The 19,792-nt window shown below is 23.2% G+C and overlaps 5 protein-coding genes across 8 annotated transcripts; 4 read left to right on the top strand and 1 right to left on the bottom strand.

The window, feature by feature from the left end:
• The first annotated feature begins 1,909 nt into the window (after positions 1 to 1,909).
• Positions 1,910 to 5,319, top strand: LOC412007 (facilitated trehalose transporter Tret1). 3 transcript variants are annotated; one of them, XM_395473.7, is made up of 5 exons: positions 1,910 to 2,107; positions 2,539 to 2,718; positions 3,315 to 3,511; positions 3,991 to 4,297; positions 4,677 to 5,319. In XM_395473.7, the coding sequence occupies exons 1-5, from the start codon at positions 2,032 to 2,034 to the stop codon at positions 5,303 to 5,305; spliced, it is 1,389 nt and encodes a 462-aa protein (XP_395473.4). In that variant the 5' UTR covers positions 1,910 to 2,031; the 3' UTR covers positions 5,306 to 5,319. The 3 variants fall into 3 exon arrangements, with proteins under 3 accessions (XP_395473.4, XP_016771786.1, XP_026300761.1); XM_016916297.2 differs by lacking the exon at positions 2,539 to 2,718 and adding an exon at positions 2,952 to 3,070 and having other exon boundaries at positions 2,089 to 2,107; XM_026444976.1 differs by lacking the exon at positions 1,910 to 2,107 and adding an exon at positions 2,952 to 3,070 and having other exon boundaries at positions 2,590 to 2,718.
• A 228-nt stretch (positions 5,320 to 5,547) lies between these two features.
• On the top strand, positions 5,548 to 7,953 carry LOC100576734 (odorant receptor 13a). Its single transcript, XM_026444979.1, has 5 exons — positions 5,548 to 6,261; positions 6,364 to 6,667; positions 6,853 to 7,113; positions 7,268 to 7,631; positions 7,803 to 7,953. The coding sequence occupies exons 1-5, from the start codon at positions 6,042 to 6,044 to the stop codon at positions 7,854 to 7,856; spliced, it is 1,203 nt and encodes a 400-aa protein (XP_026300764.1). The 5' UTR covers positions 5,548 to 6,041; the 3' UTR covers positions 7,857 to 7,953.
• An 11-nt stretch (positions 7,954 to 7,964) lies between these two features.
• On the top strand, positions 7,965 to 10,729 carry LOC724157. Its single transcript, XM_016916299.2, has 7 exons — positions 7,965 to 8,100; positions 8,406 to 8,560; positions 8,817 to 8,967; positions 9,037 to 9,246; positions 9,337 to 9,546; positions 9,648 to 9,983; positions 10,135 to 10,729. The coding sequence occupies exons 1-7, from the start codon at positions 8,043 to 8,045 to the stop codon at positions 10,521 to 10,523; spliced, it is 1,509 nt and encodes a 502-aa protein (XP_016771788.1). The 5' UTR covers positions 7,965 to 8,042; the 3' UTR covers positions 10,524 to 10,729.
• Positions 10,627 to 15,819, bottom strand: LOC413525 (vacuolar protein sorting-associated protein 18 homolog). Of its 2 annotated transcripts, XM_026444977.1 has the most exons (19): positions 15,527 to 15,819; positions 15,223 to 15,406; positions 14,990 to 15,147; positions 14,700 to 14,876; positions 14,545 to 14,592; positions 14,108 to 14,297; positions 13,893 to 14,014; positions 13,583 to 13,798; positions 13,350 to 13,466; positions 13,150 to 13,262; positions 12,967 to 13,078; positions 12,713 to 12,895; positions 12,315 to 12,632; positions 12,105 to 12,240; positions 11,826 to 12,041; positions 11,604 to 11,755; positions 11,282 to 11,379; positions 10,909 to 11,220; positions 10,775 to 10,838 (listed from the first exon to the last, which is right to left on the bottom strand). In XM_026444977.1, exons 1-19 carry the CDS (start codon positions 15,605 to 15,607, stop codon positions 10,775 to 10,777), a joined length of 2,997 nt encoding a protein of 998 aa, XP_026300762.1. In that variant the 5' UTR covers positions 15,608 to 15,819. The 2 variants fall into 2 exon arrangements, with proteins under 2 accessions (XP_026300763.1, XP_026300762.1); XM_026444978.1 differs by lacking the exon at positions 14,545 to 14,592 and having other exon boundaries at positions 10,627 to 10,838; positions 15,527 to 15,810.
• Positions 15,820 to 16,316: 497 nt separating this feature from the next.
• On the top strand, positions 16,317 to 19,311 carry LOC413688 (DNA-directed RNA polymerase III subunit RPC5). Its single transcript, XM_397129.7, has 8 exons — positions 16,317 to 16,367; positions 16,605 to 16,864; positions 16,941 to 17,134; positions 17,262 to 17,434; positions 17,510 to 17,714; positions 17,847 to 18,049; positions 18,136 to 18,299; positions 18,377 to 19,311. The coding sequence occupies exons 1-8, from the start codon at positions 16,317 to 16,319 to the stop codon at positions 18,642 to 18,644; spliced, it is 1,518 nt and encodes a 505-aa protein (XP_397129.4). The 3' UTR covers positions 18,645 to 19,311.
• Positions 19,312 to 19,792: the final 481 nt, after the last annotated feature.

Consider the following 19,792-nt stretch of genomic DNA (forward strand, 5'->3'; position numbering starts at 1 on the left):
TATAAGAGATTTGTTTTTATTTATTATTAATGAGAAAAAAATAATGATATTATAATTTATAATAGTTTAAAAAATTTATAAGTATATCTTAATATATCTTTAACATTGCTTAGTAAATATATCTAAATACAAATTAAAAGAATAATAAAATAAAAAATATAAAATAAAATATAATAAAATATAATATAAAAATCACTAAATAAATATAGAAAATATACTTCTTCCTTGATTAAAGATCGGAGATAATATAGCTCATTATCTTTCTCTAATTGCCATTGATTACGTTCTTGAAATTTTCTATAATCTAATAACCAAAATCCAAGATAACCAACAGGATCATAAGGTTTCTTTGATATAATTTCTTTTATCGCCATCTTTAATGGCAATTTAAAATATTTTTTTAGCCACATGCTATCAAACGATAATTCTTCATCTGTTATACTAGTGGAAGATAGTGTTTCACTTTCTTCTTCTTTTAAATTGCAATTATCTTATTACAATATTTTGTTGTTACTATACTTTATCAAATAATATTTTAAGTTATAATTAACAATGAAAATAATTGTGGTATGATATACATATATATAAATATCAATTTAATGATATATAAATATAATTAAAAATATATTATTATTTAATATATTTAATATATTTATTTAACCTACCAAATATTTTTTTAAGAGATTCATCAATTTTTTCATAATTATCATCATAAATTTTAGGATTTTCCTTATTATTTATTTTGTTTTTATGTCTTTCTGAGATTGGTAAACAATCTAATTGACTATAAGTTGGAGTCAATAGCATTAACATTTCTTTGGCGGTTAATTTACTGACAATTATAATAAATAATGTAAATAAAATCATATATTTTACAATATATTTTACAATATAAATTACAGATAATGTAATGATAAAAATAAAATATATTAGATAAATAAAACCTAATTTGTCCATGATACAATTAAAAAAATCTTACCTTTTATTTTCAGGAATTGTTTCTTTGAATTTCTTTACAAAAAAATTTAAAGGATCTGGAATGCTTGTATCGCTTGATAAACATTGTTCCTTCCTCATTTTAAACGTTCTTTATTCTAAAATCATAAAAAATAAAAATAAAAGAAAAAATTTAATATTATTAATTATCAAATTTATTACTATTGACAATTATTTATATATATATATTGAATTTGCAGTAAAACAATGTTGAATCGTCAAATTTTCGTTCAATTTAATATCAATCAGAATTTTGCAAATATATATGGTGAATGATAAATTATAATATCGATAGTGATGATTATGATATTAATCTTCTTAAGAATTATCAAGAATATGAAAAATTCTTATGAAAAAAATTTAATTATTTTGCAATGAAATAATATAAAATCAAAAAGATTTTTATATTTTTTCATTTTTACCTTTTCCTTACATTTTACATATCTCATAACATTTTTTAAAATATGATATAATATATAAAATTTTTAATCTAATTTATAATATTTGTACTTTTTTGTATAAAATAATTTTAATTAAATTCCAATGTTCTCAAATGATATAATTTCATCTTCACACATTAATCTTCTCTATGGCTGCAATAAATTTCAAAACTGTAATTCTTAATATTGCTATTAATTATTTGTAACGTGATTTTGTGATAACGGTGCAAAACTGTCAATCCTGGTTGATGAATATTTATATGACTTGATATCTTTCAGAAATTTCAAAGCGTACTTTGATTATTACCAGAAAAGTATAGTCGAAGATAAGAAAAATCTAACTAAATGTAACAGAAATTTCCAAGATAATGAATTTTTATGCGTCATGCTCGCAAAACAAATATACATACATGAAGGCATAGCATACATAAAGATCACATGGGTATGGCATAAATATATCAAGTATCTTATCGAGATGCAAATCTTCCGATCTCGACTAATGTCTTCCTGCTATAAGATTCATGAATTATATGAGTCAGTTTCGATAACTTCACCCAACCTAATAGGATAGATCTCGTTTGATCCCAAGAACAAAATGTCCATTGAAAATCCTAAAGAAGATGCAGATAAAAAGATCACAACTTGGCCACAACAGTTGACTGCATTTATACGTAAGTATTAAAACAAAAATAATAATAGAGTTATCAATTTAACAATAATGCCAATAAATATAATAGAATATATAAAAACAAACAATAAAAATTAATATAAATTTTGATTAACTGCATATGTTATAATAATTATAGAAATAAAATATTTTAATAATTTTATTAGTTTTTTTATAAATTTAATAATTCTGTTAAACGATTATATATTATTTTATTGTCAAATCAAATAAATCATGTTTCTTGAAAATTCACGTTTCAAAAGCAATGTTTGCTTAACATTAAACTTGATCAAGACATTCTAATACAATCTCTGGTATACATCAAAATGCGCCGTATTCCATACACAAGATGCCTGTAGAGCTATGTCTATGAATGAGCTAATGAAATTACTCTCGCATCCGTTGACACAACTGTTTCATGGCCGTTTGTGACAGTCTGCTTAGCTATTATCGGAAGTGGTCTCGCGAATGGTTGGGCATCGCCATACTTGGCTCAACTGACATCAACGGAAGCGAACATGCCTTTGAGACTGACAGATACCGAAGCATCCTGGGTAGCATCCCTTTTAAATCTTGGTCGCTTCGTCGGGGCTTTGCTCAGTGCACTGTGTCAAGGTAAGGCCATTTCTTCATTGTCAGAAAGAAGATTCACTTGATCTATTAATTTTGCCCTCTTCAGTCGCAAATCATGAAGATTAAACTTGAAGGATGTCTGTAATGTATTAGATTAAATTAATAAATGAAATCTGTGTAATTTAAATTGTTCAATATATCAGAAATGTTCAATAATTTTTATAAACACATGTACATATATATTCATAGTTGATCTGATCGATACTCTCTTGCAGCACACGATCAAGTAACCAAGCAAGGCAAACAATGGTGATCAACATTGTTAATCGAGAATTGAATAAGAACAAGGCAGCCACGACTCAGCACTTGTAGAAAAACATGATACGAAATTGTGGTACGTAGAAAAGCAAATGCAAACAAATAATTGTAATATCGATAAGAAATTATTATTGAAATACGTACATATACTCGAAATATATTAAAACATATTCCTGATTTTTCAAAAAAAAATCCCGAGATAAAATGTATAAGAAATAAAAAATTAAAAATTTCAGTGATCCACTAATTGTGGTGACTGAGTTGTGGTGATCTTGTTCTCAGGTAAATGTAATTTTAATTTGTCATAACATAATTTTCAGAATATATGGGACGAAAAATAGTGCTTCTATTTAGTGCACTACCAATGACAATCAGCTGGATATTCAGTATATGTGCTACATCGGTCATATGGCTTTACATCTCTAGATTCTGCTCAGGAATCGCATCAGGAATGATATGGTCTTCAATATCTCTATATCTAAGTGAAATTGCTAATCCCAAAATTCGTGGATCACTGGTAAATTCATATATCATATAAAATAATGAGCATTTACTTGAGATTAAAATGAATAAAAAATATTTTCTTTTCTTTCTATTTTTGTCAAAAATTATTAGATAATCTTATTTCCTAAATTTCAATTAAATTATTTAAACTTCTTAAACGTGATATCAAAATCAATACTCTACAAAAATGAGAGACATTCACGTTATAAAAATATGAATATATCATATATTGATATACACATATAATTTGATATGTACAATAATATAATAAAATAATTATAGTATTATTACATAAATAATATTAATTATTATAAATAATATTGTACATATAAAATTTACTAGCTATTATATTAAACATAGTATTTTCAATGATAAACCATAATGTTTAAGGAGTCAAAAATTGTTTCATAAACTGATATTTTAAGATACATTTCTTTTTACTCATATGAATATTTCTATCTGATAAAATCATATCTGTGGTCACGTCTTTAGATATCCATGAACGTGAATGCGTCTTCCATTGGTATGTTCTTGGGCAATGCAATGGGTCCTTATCTGTCCATGGAGATGTTCGGGTACGTGAGCCTCGTTCCGAATATCCTCTTCATGATCCTCTTCAGTTTGATACCTGAATCGCCATACCATTACCTCTTGCATGGGGATATCGACAAGGCCGAGGCATCCTTGAAGTGGTTTAGGCGAGAAGCTGACGTCAAAGCCGAGATGCAAGATCTTCAAGAATTCGTCGACGGAGCTGAAACTAATATTTTCCTAAAGTTGAAGGAGTTCCTCACACCAAGTATCCATGATTCTCTTTTTACTTGAATGTTTTCATAAAAGTTAACAACAAAAGAATTCACCATTTACAAAGAACAAGTTTAATTTGTTCCAGAAATTCCATGTTTTTCATTACTAACACTTCACTTCGATATATTTATTAAATATTTGAAATTGTTTCTTTGAAATTAATATCGTTAACTTATCCTGGTCATATCTATTAAAAATTATATTTCTGATAGTTTAGTTTTCCCTTATTTTCTGTGAATTAATTTCGAATAACTTTAAAAAATTTCATACTTCTATTCTATTCTCGTATTGAAAATTTAAAATATCGAAAAAACTAATAACTAATGACAAAATATATGATCAATCTCAAATTTTTTTCTATTTTATTTCAGGTAATTTAAAGAAACCTTTCATCATAATTGGTCTCTACTTGTTCTCCTATGTAAGTGGATACAGTGCCATGAATTCTTACTCAGAAATAATTCTGACAAAAAGTAAAATTAGCATCACACCTAGTTTAATAGTGACAATTCTTGCATTGTCTACGATTTTTTCAGGTTTGCTAGCTACATTATTAATTGACAAATTAGGTAGACGATATTTATTAATAATATCCTGTACAGGAACATCAGTATCCTTAGCACTTTTAGGATTACATTTTCATCTTCTTTCATTAGAATATGATTCTAAAAATTTGACATGGTTACCGATCATTTCTTTGTTAATGTTTAATTTATTCATTTATTCTGGGCTAATGCCGATTCCAAACACACTTTTAGGTGAAATGTTTAATGCAAAATTGAAAAACATAGCTTCATTATTCATAAGTTCTATAAACGCTTTATTATCTTTTGCAAGTACAAAAACTTACCAACCTTTTTTAGATTTGGTTGATGATAAATTTGTGTATTGGACATATAGTATTTGCCTATCAATTTCAATACCATATATTTATTTTTTCATCCCAGAAACAAAAGGCCAAAGTCTTTTACAAATTCAACAACAGTCAATAAAAAAATAATAATACATTAAAAATTGTTAATTTTATAATTTATATTCTTTTATTTAATACTAATATTACCTATAAATATAAATAAATCAAAAATAAAAAAATTATATCTTGTACATAATTTGTACATATAAAATATATATTATATTATATTTATAAAAATAAATATAAATTAGTATTTTATAAATTAGATTATAAAAAATTCATTTCTTTTTTTATTATTTTTCATTTTATTCTTACATAATAATATATCTTTAAGAAATATGAAAAAAGTTCTTTAAGATTAAATCTTAAAAAATTAATCTAAATTTATTATTATTATTATTTTACCTTTCATGTATGATCTAATGAAGTTATATTTTTCTTAAAAGATATCACAAAAAATTACAAATAACTCTACTGTTACTATTCTTCTCTTAAAGAATCTATAGAATATTACAATTCGATACGCACTAAACACAGAGTGAAGTTTCAACTATATTACGACTACAATGTTCGTTCCCTCTACAACGTTAGCTATTCATTACACTGTAAATAAAAAATCATATGAAATAGAGAAGGATATACAAAACGATAACAATAATATTGAACATGTTTTGAATGAAAGGGAAATAAAATTCTATGTTTTGGTATCTATAATTTTATCTAGTTTAAATTATAAAGAATTTCCTGTGAAGAAGCTTTGTTGAAATGCGCATATAAGGAAATATTTTACTTGCAAACATCAAATTTTGTATAAAGGGAAAATATGAAAAAACCGTTTAATAAATCGATCGATTATTATATACTACCAAATAAGATTTTCTGTAGTATAGCTGGAATGTGGCCTATCGATGAGAAAAGTTCAATATTCAGTAAAATATTTGCATATGTTCGTTTGATATTTGGATTAATAATAGTTAATAGTTTTTTCATACCTCAAATTATAATAATAGTAATGAATTGGAAAAATATAAAAATCATAGCAGGTAAGTACTTAATAGAGTTATAATAATAACTAAATATATTTAAATTTCACATTTCTTCGAATTATCTTTTCATAATAAAAATTAAATTTCTTCTCAAATTAGGGATAGGATGTGTTTTAACAACAATTACACAAGTATTATTTAAAATGATATATCTAATAGCGAGAAGAGAAAAAACATATTCGCTTTACTACAAAATACGAAATCTGTGGAATTCTTCTAATGATTCTAAAGAAAGACCTTACGAAGAATTCGCTTATTGGGCACGAATTTTTTCGATAATTTTTTATTCATCTTGCATGTGCAATGTATTCACATTCTCTATTGCTGCGGCTATTGATTATTTTAAATTCGAATATAATGCCAATAACACTGAAAATAATCGACATTTACCTTTTATTGTTTGGTACAGATCATCCTTTTCCATTAAAATATTTGTCTTCTTTGTTTATTGAATAAAAAGACTTATTATACTAAAATATTTAATTTATTATAATTATAAAATGTTATATAAATATTATTTTATATGAATATTAAAATATTTTAAGTAATTGTCCTGTTTAATTTATAATACCTTAATATTGTCATTAGGTATGGAACAGACATTTCCGCATCTCCAAGCTTCGAAATTGTATTTTTTTATCAAATTATATCATCTTCAATTTGTGCCTCTGTCATCTCTGGCTTGGACACTTCGCTTATGACTATTATATTACATGTATCTGGACAATTTAAATTGATCAATATTTGGATCAATAATATTGGAATTGAAATAAATTGCAATCCTAATTACATGCGAAAATTAAAAGTAGATCTAATCAAATGTATTCGTCATCATCAACAACTAATACAGTAAATATTTTTTCCAATTTCAATTTTATTTTTTATTTTTCTTTATTTTATATATATATATATTTATAGATATTATTAAGTATATCTTAATACTATTAAATTATAACAGTTTTTTTTAATTTTTATCTTTAATAATGATATTAATTTTATACAGTGTGGTGAATAATGTGAATAATTTATTTACTCCCATCATTTTTATTCAACTTCTTACGAGCGGAATTGAAATTTGTTTAAGTGGATACGCAGTACTCGATAATAATTCAGCGAATGCTGATCTACTGAAATTTATATCTTATTTCATTTCCATGGGAATACAACTTTTATTATGGTGTTGGCCTGGTGAAATTCTTATTCAAGAAAGCCAAGAAATAGGACACGTAATCTATCTCAATATACCGTGGTACAATCTTCCCCCGATTTATCAAAAATATCTTTATTTTATGATTGTTAGGTCGCAACAATATTGTCGAATCACGGCATTAACTTTCCAAACATTATCTATTTGTACATTGTCAAATGTAAGTAAAAATATTTTATTAATTTTTTTAAAGAAGAAAGAAAAAACGTAAAAAATTTTAAAAAATCAAAATAAAAAAATTTCATAGTAAACTATTGAATTTCGAAAATTTTATTTTTACTTTATTATAAATTTTAGTAAAATTAAAATAAATATATAAAAATTATTTCAGGTATTCAACACTAGTGTTTCATATTTTACTTTATTACGACAAATGCAACAGTGAACATAAAAAAAAAATGATAAACGCTATCTACGATTTTGTTCATTAAAAACAAATGATAGAAAAGATAATCAAATGTACATCTCTAACCGTGTAACATCTTTATATAATAGTTCAGATACTATTTTGTAATTAATTAAAGAAGTAAATTTTAATTTCTTATCATACCTGACGTTATTTTTCAATCGAATGTTGTCCATAATATCCAATCTAAAAACGTTCGTCAATCGTGGAATACTAAGCAATCGTATGTATTAATTAATTTGCTATAAATAAGCTATATTCGCATATATTATTTTTTATTTTACATTTTGCATTAAATTTTAAAGTAATGTTTTTTTTCTTACATATTTCAATATAAGAATTAATAATATACATAAATAAAATAGATAAAAATTATCTATGATCATCCATGATTATTTGAACTATTTTTAAAGTGGTAACATTGATGTTTATATTTTGCGGGAAAACTTCATTGCGTTTGAATCTTTATAAATCGCTCTAACCTAACAATATTAAAAATTATATTATAATTTATTTTATTTTCTATAGAAATCGTTAATCGGCAAACGTTTGACAATTGTATAACGTTTCATTCCACGATTTGTATCTTACTAATGAAGAGAATACGATCAACATCAAAGATATATTCTGCCGAAAAAAGAAATAATGAATTCAATAAAGATGAATTGGAAAATAACTTAAAGGTTTGTTATTTTCTAATTTTTAAAATTATTGTTTTTGATAATTAAATATTAGTTTTTTTAACATTTAATTTTTAATATCTCTTTTTCTATTAAGAATAATATGAAATTTGAATAATAAAAATTTTCTTTTTTTTAAAAGTGTTGTTTTAAACTATTAAATTTAAATTATGTATAATTTCTTGTATTTCTTAATATAATTATTTAATTATTTATTTAAATTATTCTTAAATAAAATAAAATAAAATATTTTTGATAGGATACTGAACATCATTCTTTGGTCAAAAATAAAAATTTACAAAATCAGAAAATAACTAATGTAGCAGAAATATTAAATTCTTCATCAAAAGATGTTCAAAATCATGAGCAGAATGAAAAAAATAAACTTAATTTAAAAAGTTTAAGAGATAGTAAGTTTCTTTAGAAGTGATATCTACATTTTATATTCGATATATATTTTATATAATTTATGTATATAGGAAAAAAGAAAGTTAATGAAGAATATGAATTAAATATGCCTCCTCCAAAAAATAAAGCAAGAGCAGTAGTGGATCTTAAAATGATGAAAGAAGAATTAAAACAATTAGAAGATCCTCCATTGACTGTATGGGAAAAAGAAATATGTTCAAATAGACTACCATATTCATTTTTTGATTGTCCCTGTGAAGAATTAGCTCAAAGTTTATTAGGTAATTTAATAATTATTTAATTTTTATATATAATATTATCTAATATTAATATAATATTAATCTAATATTAATACATGCTTATACATTCAGGAAAAATATTAGTTCGTTGTTTAGAAAATGGAACTATTTTAAAAGGTAGAATTGTTGAAACAGAAGGATATTTAGGAGTAATTGATAAAGCATCTCATACATATCAAAATAAAGTTACTCCTCGCAATATACCAATGTATATGCCACCAGGTACCATATATGTATATATGACATATGGAATGTATCATTGTTTCAACATATCTAGCCAAGGTGAGTGAAAAATAAAAATTAATTTTAAAAAATACAAACAAAATCAATATAATATTATATTAAGTGATAAAAAAAACTGGTTGGTATTAAAAAATATTTAGAGTCAGGAGCACATGTATTAATTAAAGCAGTTGAACCTATGCTTGGCCTTGATTATATGGAATTACTAAGAAATATGCAATCAGAAAAAAATAAAAAAGAAAAGAAAATTGTAAAAAATGTCAGAAGCTTTAAAAGATATGAACTTTGTAACAGTCCAACTAAAATTTGTACAGCTTTTGTTATTGATGAAGATAGCTTCAATCAAAAAAAGATTTATGAATGTAGTGATTTATGGATAGAATGTGATCCTCATATAAAGTCAACTACTATTGTAGCAGCAAATTCTGATGATTCAAATAATGAACAAAAAATGTGGAGATATTATGTATTAGGAAGTTCTAGTGTTAGTCATAGAGATATTAAATGTGAAGAACATGCTTATAATATATAATAATTAAAAAATATAATTAAATGTAATCATTTTAATGATGATTTTCATTTTAATATTTAATTCTCTTCCATAAAAAAAATCTGGTAAGATTTTAGGTGAAGGGTGTGCTGTTTTAATAAGAGCTGTTGAACCCTTAGAAGGTATTGAATACATGACTAATCAACGAACTTCAAAGGGATTATCAAATACATCTAAAAAACTTTCAAAAGTTTTAAAAACATATGAGTTATGTAATGGCCCATCAAAGTTATGTATAGCCTTCCAGCTTCATAAAAATCATAGTAAATATTCCTTATGCTCTTGGAAAAGTTTGTGGATTGAAAGTGATACAATAGAAGAAATCAACATTGTCAAATGTCGTAGAATAGGCATAGATAACTATGGAGAAGAATGGACAAATAAACCTTTACGATATTATATTTATGGAAATAAAGCTGTCAGTAAAAGAAATAAAGAAGCAGAATTACATTTGGGATTGAATTAAAAAATTATTATTATCTATTATTTTGAACATATTTAAATATTAAATTAATATTTTTTAATGTGATTTAAAAATTTATATTTTTGAATGTACACACTTAATAATATACTCAAAATTAATTTTAAGTTACAAATAATTATAATGCATGTATGAAATAAATAATCTTTAAGTATGAATAAAATACAATATATACTAAATAAATACATTTATACAACGTAGAAAGTTTTAAAGTATTTTAAAATACTTCATATTTTTCATATCCATTCTTTCATTACTCTTTCATAATCTTCTTCTTCAATAAATGGTTTATCTATAGATCTGAATATAAAATATGGACTTTATATTAATCTATCTGAAATATTAAATATAAATTAATAAAATAACTTACTCTATCATAAGTTCTCCGCAGTATAAACATTCAGAGGCTACTAATTCATCAATGTCAGTTTTTATTTGATCTTTTGTAGATAAAGATACAGATCCAACTGATCTAGTATCTTCAGGTCTGTTTGAAAGAGCAGTAAGTTGTCGTTGAAGATCAGCTAACTTTGTTCTCTGATCCATTGACAACATAGGTGTTAATGCAGCTACAAGACAATCACTATGAAATCTGTGTCCACATGGAAATACATAAAAAGGTCGCAATAGTAATTGAACATTACACGTATTGCATGTATCTTTTGTATTTACGAATGTACATCTAAAAATATTTTAATAATATTATCATGATAAATAATTTATCATTATTTCTATTTATTTACCTCGTTCGAAATTCTTGTATATCTTTTCTAATAAGTTCAGCTGCTTTTGTTGCTTCTTGCATTTCTTCCTTTAAATCTTGAATATGCTGATTATACTCCTATTAAATATAATATTAATAAATATTTAATTATAATAATAATAATAAAGATTTTTTAGCTAATTTTTTTCAATTATTTGTATATCACATTCAATAAATAAAAAGATTTTAAGTTTCTTAAAAATTGATTTTGCTTTTCTTTCTAATTTATATTGATAATTATTAAAGAAAACTATCAAAACTACAATCATATTATCATATATATTATTTGTAAAATTATTTACCTGTAATGAATTGCAAATAGCATCTTTAAAATGATCTATAGTAACAAAATCTGAAAAAAAAGGTAGTATATCTTCTATTTTGACTATATCGCAATGTTGTAAAAATTCCATTGCTTGTTGAATATCATCTTTTTCTCGAACTACATGCTCAGCTAAAATTAAAATAATTAAAAATTTAGATTAAAATATAAAATTTAAAATTATATTTATATTCTTAATTACCAATTTTTAACCATAATTTTTTCCTTAATTCATGATCTGAAGGCATAGCAGCTATTTGTTTAGCAAGATCAACATTAATTGTTAAAGCTAAATCAACTGCTGTTGTCCATAATCCAAGTAAAGCAGATAACTGTACACAAGCTTCTGTTAAACCAACTTCTTGACATAATCGTAATGCATAATGCACATCGTAATGTACCATATTTATATCTTGTCCTAATTTAAATTTTCATTAGAAATATTACACTTTTAATGAAAATATATCACTTAAAAAATCACCTTGAGAACTAATATACCGCATTACTTCATCTCGTTTATAACGGGCATATAAAGACAATAAAAAATTATGAATTGCTTGTTCTTGACAGCTTTGTTTATAAACGCAGAATTCTAAATATCTGATTACTTCTTTTGCCTATAATATTAAATACTAGTTAATTGTTATAAAATCTAAAATCTACATAAAACTAAAAAAAATATATATCTTACATGTTTTTCATCACTATTACAAGATACTAAAGCTGGAAGAAGCTTAGATGGTTTTAATAAAGAACCCTGTGATATTAAGGCAGTCATTGTAGGACGTGGTAATTCTTGTAAAAGAATACCAGCAAATTGATAAAATAGTTCTTTATTATTTTGACTCTTTAAAAGCTCAAGAGCTTCTAAATAATTATTTTTATATAAATGTTGACGTATTACTTCTTCATAATTACAGTGCATTATTGTTAAACGAATAAGATTATCTTTATCACCATGACTTGTCATTAAATCATATATAGTACTACGATTTCTTTTTATACATTCCTAAAATTAAAATAATTTTTTTTATTTCAAATTTTTTTTAATAGAAAAATATTTAGAAGATATAGACTATTAATTAATACCTCAACTTTTGGTATTGCAAGAAAACTATCAAATTGTTTTTGTAATTCTAAATATTGTGAATCATGTAAATAAGATGTATTGTTACTTCGTAATACGCCCATTTGATTCATGAATAATTCAATTACCCATACAACAATCATGGTTATTTGCGTTTTATCTTGTGTTTTTAATCCCTCAAGTTTCTGAATGTAAAAAATTCAATTATTTTAAACATTTTTAAAAATTTAATTGCTTAAAGTAATAAATATAACACCTTTTTAAGGAATGTTTTTAAAGCTTCTATTTGCCATTCTTGTAAAAATTTTAAAGATATTTCTTCAAATGATGAATGAGTATCTGCATAAATAAGAGCACTTTTTTCATATCTATAACATAAAATATAAAATAATTTTATAATGTTTCAAATAAATGACACTTCTTTATATGTTTAACTTACTCCTTATTTTTAAAAAGCATTTCTGCTTGTTTTACAAGTACTTGATCTATATGTGCTGGATTATCTTTACAATATTGTTTTGCAAGTTCAAATTCGCCTTTATCAACATAAACCTATTTAAATGATATATATATATTATTTCATATTATTAATTATTAATTTACATTATATGAATGAACATTATATACATTTCATTTTACCTGCCAAACATTTCTGTCTTCTTTATTAACTTTATATTTAAATACTGCCCTTTCACTATAAGCCCATATAGAACGTGTTACATAATCTTTAGTAATGTTTAAAAGTTTTCCTACTGCCTATAAAAATTAAATATTTTTTTTTATGATATTCATATTATTAATTTATAACAATTACATCAATAATATTAGTTTTTATATAATTTTGTTATAATTTTGCATTTTGCATTACATACATCATTATAAATGTCTTCAAATATTAAGTCTTGATTCAAAAGTGACATGCCTTTTACACGATCTGTATAAAGTAATAGTGCATGAAATTCTGTAAAAACAAAAGATAATGGTGCAGAAGTTGTTTTTGATATATTGCTTCCCATCAGACTTGCTTCAGGAAAAATTAACATTTGCTGATTTGTTAATACACTTTTTGGATCTATTTTTGGATCAATCTAAATAAATAATATATATTATTTAAAAATAAAATTTATATACGATAAAATTTATAAAAAAATATATATTCAAGATAAATAACAATAAAATTACCTGAGCATATAATATACCAGTTTCAGTTAACCAACCAAAAGATTTTGGTAAACTACCAAGTGTAGGATAATAAAATTGAATTTTAGAATAAGATAAATGATTTATTACTTCATTGAAGCTTTCTATAAAAAATTATTTTGATTATATATCATATAAATTATAAATATTATAAATATAATTTAATGAATTATATATGTATACTAATAATAATTTACCTTGCACATTTAAATATTTATTGAAAATTTGTTGCAATAAAGGTTTTTCTTCTGGATTCTGTACTGCCCCAATATATTGATAAATTCTCATAAGAGTAGTAACAATAATCACATATTTGTCAGTATTTGGTATTTTATGAAACTCTAAACCAGTAATTGGTGGTTTACTATCTTTTCCTATATCAAATACCTAAAATAAATAAGAATTAAATATTAATTGTACATAAATATACAATACAATATTGTATTATATAAAATATGATTATGATATGAAAACAGCAAAATTTATAATAAGCATAGATTAAAATAATTAAAGATTATAATTTTATATAAATATTTATTTCATTATTATCAAATTATTTTTAAGAATTCATAAATATCTGTGTTTCTAGCATACAGATGTATCGCACATGCAAAAAGTATAATTTCTAACTCACCAATCCTTCTACCTCTTTGACACCATAAAGAGGTAAATAGTTAGGAAGCTTTGGACATAATGAATAATGGTATAAAGGAAACACTTCTATTATTATGAAATGATAATGCTTATTGACAATGATATTAAAAATGTATTTCTATATTTTATTTATACCTGACGCCAATATTGTTCCAAGCTTGTATTAAATATTTTATCACCATCTAAACCAATTTCTGTTTCAAAAATGAGACCTTTTGAAGTTCCTAAAAGGATTGGACCTGTAGTAGTATCTGAAGAATTTGAGAAATTCCATCCAACAGCAGTGATCTCATGTCCTTTGAATTTACTTGCCTAAATGAATAAATCTTGGAAACTATATTTCTTTTAAAAATGAATATTTATATAAATTGATAAATAAATATATTTGATATATTATATTTTTTATAGATTTATATTATATTTACCTGTTTTAATTTTGTTGATTTTCTATGTAAATAAAATAATTCAGGAGGAGGATTATCTTGAGATTTTGAAACTAAAGCTATTAATAAATGATTACCAAAAGGATCAAGAAACATTCCTGACATATCCATATTTATGGCATATTTGGATATATCAATTTCTGAAAAAAAATATCTTTATATGAATTTATGTTTTATATTATGAAATTTTATTAAAAATATCAGGAGAAATAAACCTTCAGGAGAATCTGGTTGTTTCATGTCAATACGTAAAAGAATATTATTAGCCATGGCTATAACAATAATATTATTGTTAACAACAAAATGTAAAATTTTGTCAGATGGTAAAAAATTAACTTTTTGCTTAATAAATATTGGCCCATCATCTTGAAATTTCATTTGGATAAATCCAGCTGTACTCTAAAAGTTAAATAGGACTTTCCTTTAAATGATTTTTTAATATAAAAGTTAAAGCATTATAAATATTAAGAAAGAAAAGTTAATACAATTAAATAAAATTTATACTACATATAAACTTACAATATCTGGACGAATTGGTGGCATATGTACTTGTTTTGATCTTTGAGATGCTTGTTCATACTGATCAAACATTGATGTCATTTTATTAATTTATTTAATATTTTTTATTTAATTATAATTTAAAATAAATATATTATAATTAAAATTGATAGTTCAAAAAATAATACTTTATAATATTATACTTAAACATAATTAAAATAATTATATTGCTGTTTAATATAATATAAAATTTCCGTATTGAATTTTTAGTGCACTTTTATGACAATGATCATAATAATAAGTCTTATTAAATTTTAAATTTGAACTTTTTTATAATTTATTATACACATAATTATAAATCATTTTTAAATTAAATATGGTTTATAACAAATCAAATCACTATATTTAAATTTATAAACATTAAATTCACGTTTTCCAATACGAAACAGTATCTGACAACAACTTGTGAAATTTAGTTGCATTGGTAGCAGTGATAAAGTGCAAACATTACAAAATTATACATTTATAGAAACATTAGATAAAAATGTATATGAAAATTAAATAATTTAATATTATATATTATTTAATATTCATAGTTATTATTATATAGCTTTATATTTATAAATAATTAATGAAAAAATTTATATAAATATTGCACTTTAATTTCTGGATAGTATATACTGTTTTTATCTATCTATTACATATGTTTTATCTCAACTATCTACTTTAAAAACGTGTTGTAGAAAACAAGTGTTTGTATTAAAAGCATTAAATAGCATTAAACAATAAATATAAAATATTTATTATTTAAATGTCTAATATTAATGCAATGGAAAATGAAAGCGATCCAGTGGTTAAAGAGGTATGTAAATACATTCCTATATTATTTACTTTTAGGTTAATTTTAGGTTATGCATTTAAATTATATTTTATTTATAATTATAATTTTTTATTATTATAATAAATAACAATTTATGTATTTTTATTGTTTTTAAATAAATTTTTCTTATACAATTATATTTTATTATATAAACTAAAAAAATAAAAATATAAAAAATACATATATATTTAAAGATATGCAGAAAAGAATTTCTTTCAGATTCCAGTATTTCTATCAAAAACACTTGCAGATAAGTTATTTATTTTTCAATATCCTGTCCGGCCCGCAAAGGAAGGTTATGACAATGCAACATTCTTAAAAACTTCAATAAAGCCAGAAAATCAGGAAGTTCTCATAGAAGTAGCAATAGATACACATAGTGTCAATTATGACCAGAGTAAAGGTGAGCAAATTGCAATAAATGCAGATGGAGATTCAAAGTTACTTGAACAAGAAGATGATGAAAAAGCATTTGATAGGTATTTGAAAAATTATAATTACATAAATAAATTATTTAATTATTTTATTATACATATTATAAATTTTATGTTATAGTAATGTTATGGACAAAACAGTATTACAATCCTCTCGAGCATTACCAAATTGTTCTAATTATGGAGTTGGTATATTTCAAGATGGAGAATTACATATAACACCATTGAGAGGAATTATTCAAATGCGGCCCCAATTTAGTTATCTAGATAAAACTGATAAACGTGTAAGAGAAGATGCCAAAAATATGGGTGAAGGTAAATATCTTAATAATTTTTTATTGATTTAGTTTAATTTATGTGATATAATTTATTATGTGATATCTGTTAATAATAATTATAATATATATAATAATTTATTTATTAATAATAATCTATAATATAGAATATGATGAAGAAGAAGAAGGTCCAAAGCAAGTTAGTGTAACTTTTGCTAGACAGAAACCTGAATTTATGAAAAAGATGCAAGAACAATCTTTTCAACATCATACTAAAAAAAGTTTAGAAGAAAGATGGATTCATACAAATTATGTTCCAGTAAATAGCACTCAATCAGAGGTTAATATTTTTATTTATTTTTATAAATTTATTATTGAAATATTTATTATATTAATTGCTAACATATATTTTTAGCTTACACGTTTAGAAATGTTTTGTTCTGCTACTGAAGAAACTGTAAATACATTAAATGTATCAACTGAGCAATATTTAGAATTGTTAGCACCACGTATAAAGGAAGAACACTATTTAAAATCAGATGTTTCCAATTATGTTACATCTCTTAATTATATTAGAACTTTACCTCTTCTTGATCAAATTAGAATACTTATGAAAGATGGTTAGTTTTTTAAAATCTATGTTTAAAATTTAATATATTAAAGTTTAATTTATTTTAAATTTATATTAAAATTTAATATATTTAATATTTAAATTATTATTTAATAAATTTAATAATAAATTTTTGTTATAGCTAAAGTAATATCCTTTACACAGTTAAGATCAATATTATCACCAGATCAAGAAACAGCAGCTATTTTAAAATATTTACAACAAGTAGCAGTTTTAGTACAAGGAAATTGGGTTGTAAATAGTGAACTTATATATCCAAAGGATACTGTATCATCACAGAATGGCATTCCAGCAGAATTTATGTGTAGAGCTAGGGATTATATTGTAAGTGTTATATCCATTAAATGATTTATAAAAAAAAATTATTATTATATTTTTAAAACAATTATTATTGTTTTATATAATTTCAGTTATTATCATTTACGGAACATGAATTCCTAGATCGGAAAACAATTTCATCTGTTATTAAATTACCTCCTGACGAAATTAAAGAAATATTTACAAATTTAGCAGTACATGAACCTAAAAAAGGATGGCATTTAATTATTCCACCTACTAAAGAGTTTATTGAAAGGTATCAATAATTTTATATTATTATAGATGGGAATGAAAAATATTAAATTTATTCTATTTACTAAATTTTTTTAATAGATATCCTGAAATTACACAAAGACAAGAAATGTTTTGGGAGGCAAAACGAAAACATATCCGCGAAGCTATGGAAGTTCAGAATCAAATTCCACAACGTCAAAGGCGGAAATCAAATAGAGAATCTATTGGATCTGAAAATGAAGAAAGAAATGTGGGACGCGGAAGAAAAACGTTAAGAGATTCTTCAATATCCGATAATGATAGTGCAACGGAACCAGTGAAACATAAAAAAACTATTCGATCTCGCAAAATATCTGAGACCACGTGACCAAAGTTGCGTCATTAAAATGTATGATATTACTATACATATATTGTTGATGTATTTAAAATTACGAAAAATCGTCTGGATCATGTTATTACAAAATACTTGTTTCGATACATTACAAAATTGTATGATATACTTATATTCTTAAATTATTTAGAAAATATATTCTAGTCTTCATTAACTAACATAGCAAACGACAATACAGATTCCAAAAAATATTTATAGAAAAATTTTATACTTTGTTACCTTACTTATTTATTTAATTAGTAAGTGTATCTTTGGTTTCTGTATGTCGTATATAATGTAAATTTAATTCAGTTTTATTTAAACATTGTTTAAATATTGTTTATTGAAAATGTACAAAAATTAATATGATAAATATTTCTTCAATTATGTATGATGAACATAAAAAATTTATTAAGAAATGTTACACTGTCGACAGTGAATGAATACCGGATTACTATAACAAAATTGTAAAAAACATTCATTTATTATTTCCAATAGTTCCGCCACATTGTTGATCGATGAGGCACTGAAAACATTGACTGAGAAATGACTGATGTTTTTTACTTTAGTAAAAATATTTTTACCAATAAAAAGAGTATAATGTGAAATCATGATTAATATTGCATAGAAATATATATAAAATATCAAAATCTGACAAAATCTATTCAATATGTACTTTATTTATTATTATGATACTTTTATGATATGCAATACTATATATTTGTAGATAAAAAACATTTCCATGAATTCCTTATATCCTTTATTTATTCTAATTTGTTGTTTTAATAATATTATATAAAATTTTAATTTTAATTTTATTCAAATTTGAATATGTAAATAAATATTTTTAAAAAATAGATATAATAAGTTTATTAAAGAAAATTGCTTATATTTTATTTATTATTATATTTTAAAAATTATTTCTTTCTCTTAATATATATAGAATGTATTTATGTAAAACTTTAATAAAATTCAATACAGTTATGCAAATATTTCATTAATCATAGACAATAAATATATAATATATATATAATTTTTTTAAAAAAATTAAAATTTTGATTTATAAATTCAATTTTAATACATTAATAAGTTTCATTTTTTCTTCAAATCTTTTCAAAATATTACTAATCAAAATACATTATTGC

The sequence above is a fragment of the Apis mellifera genome, linkage group LG14 (genome assembly GCF_003254395.2).
Source record: "Apis mellifera strain DH4 linkage group LG14, Amel_HAv3.1, whole genome shotgun sequence".
Lineage (NCBI taxonomy): Eukaryota > Metazoa > Arthropoda > Insecta > Hymenoptera > Apidae > Apis > Apis mellifera.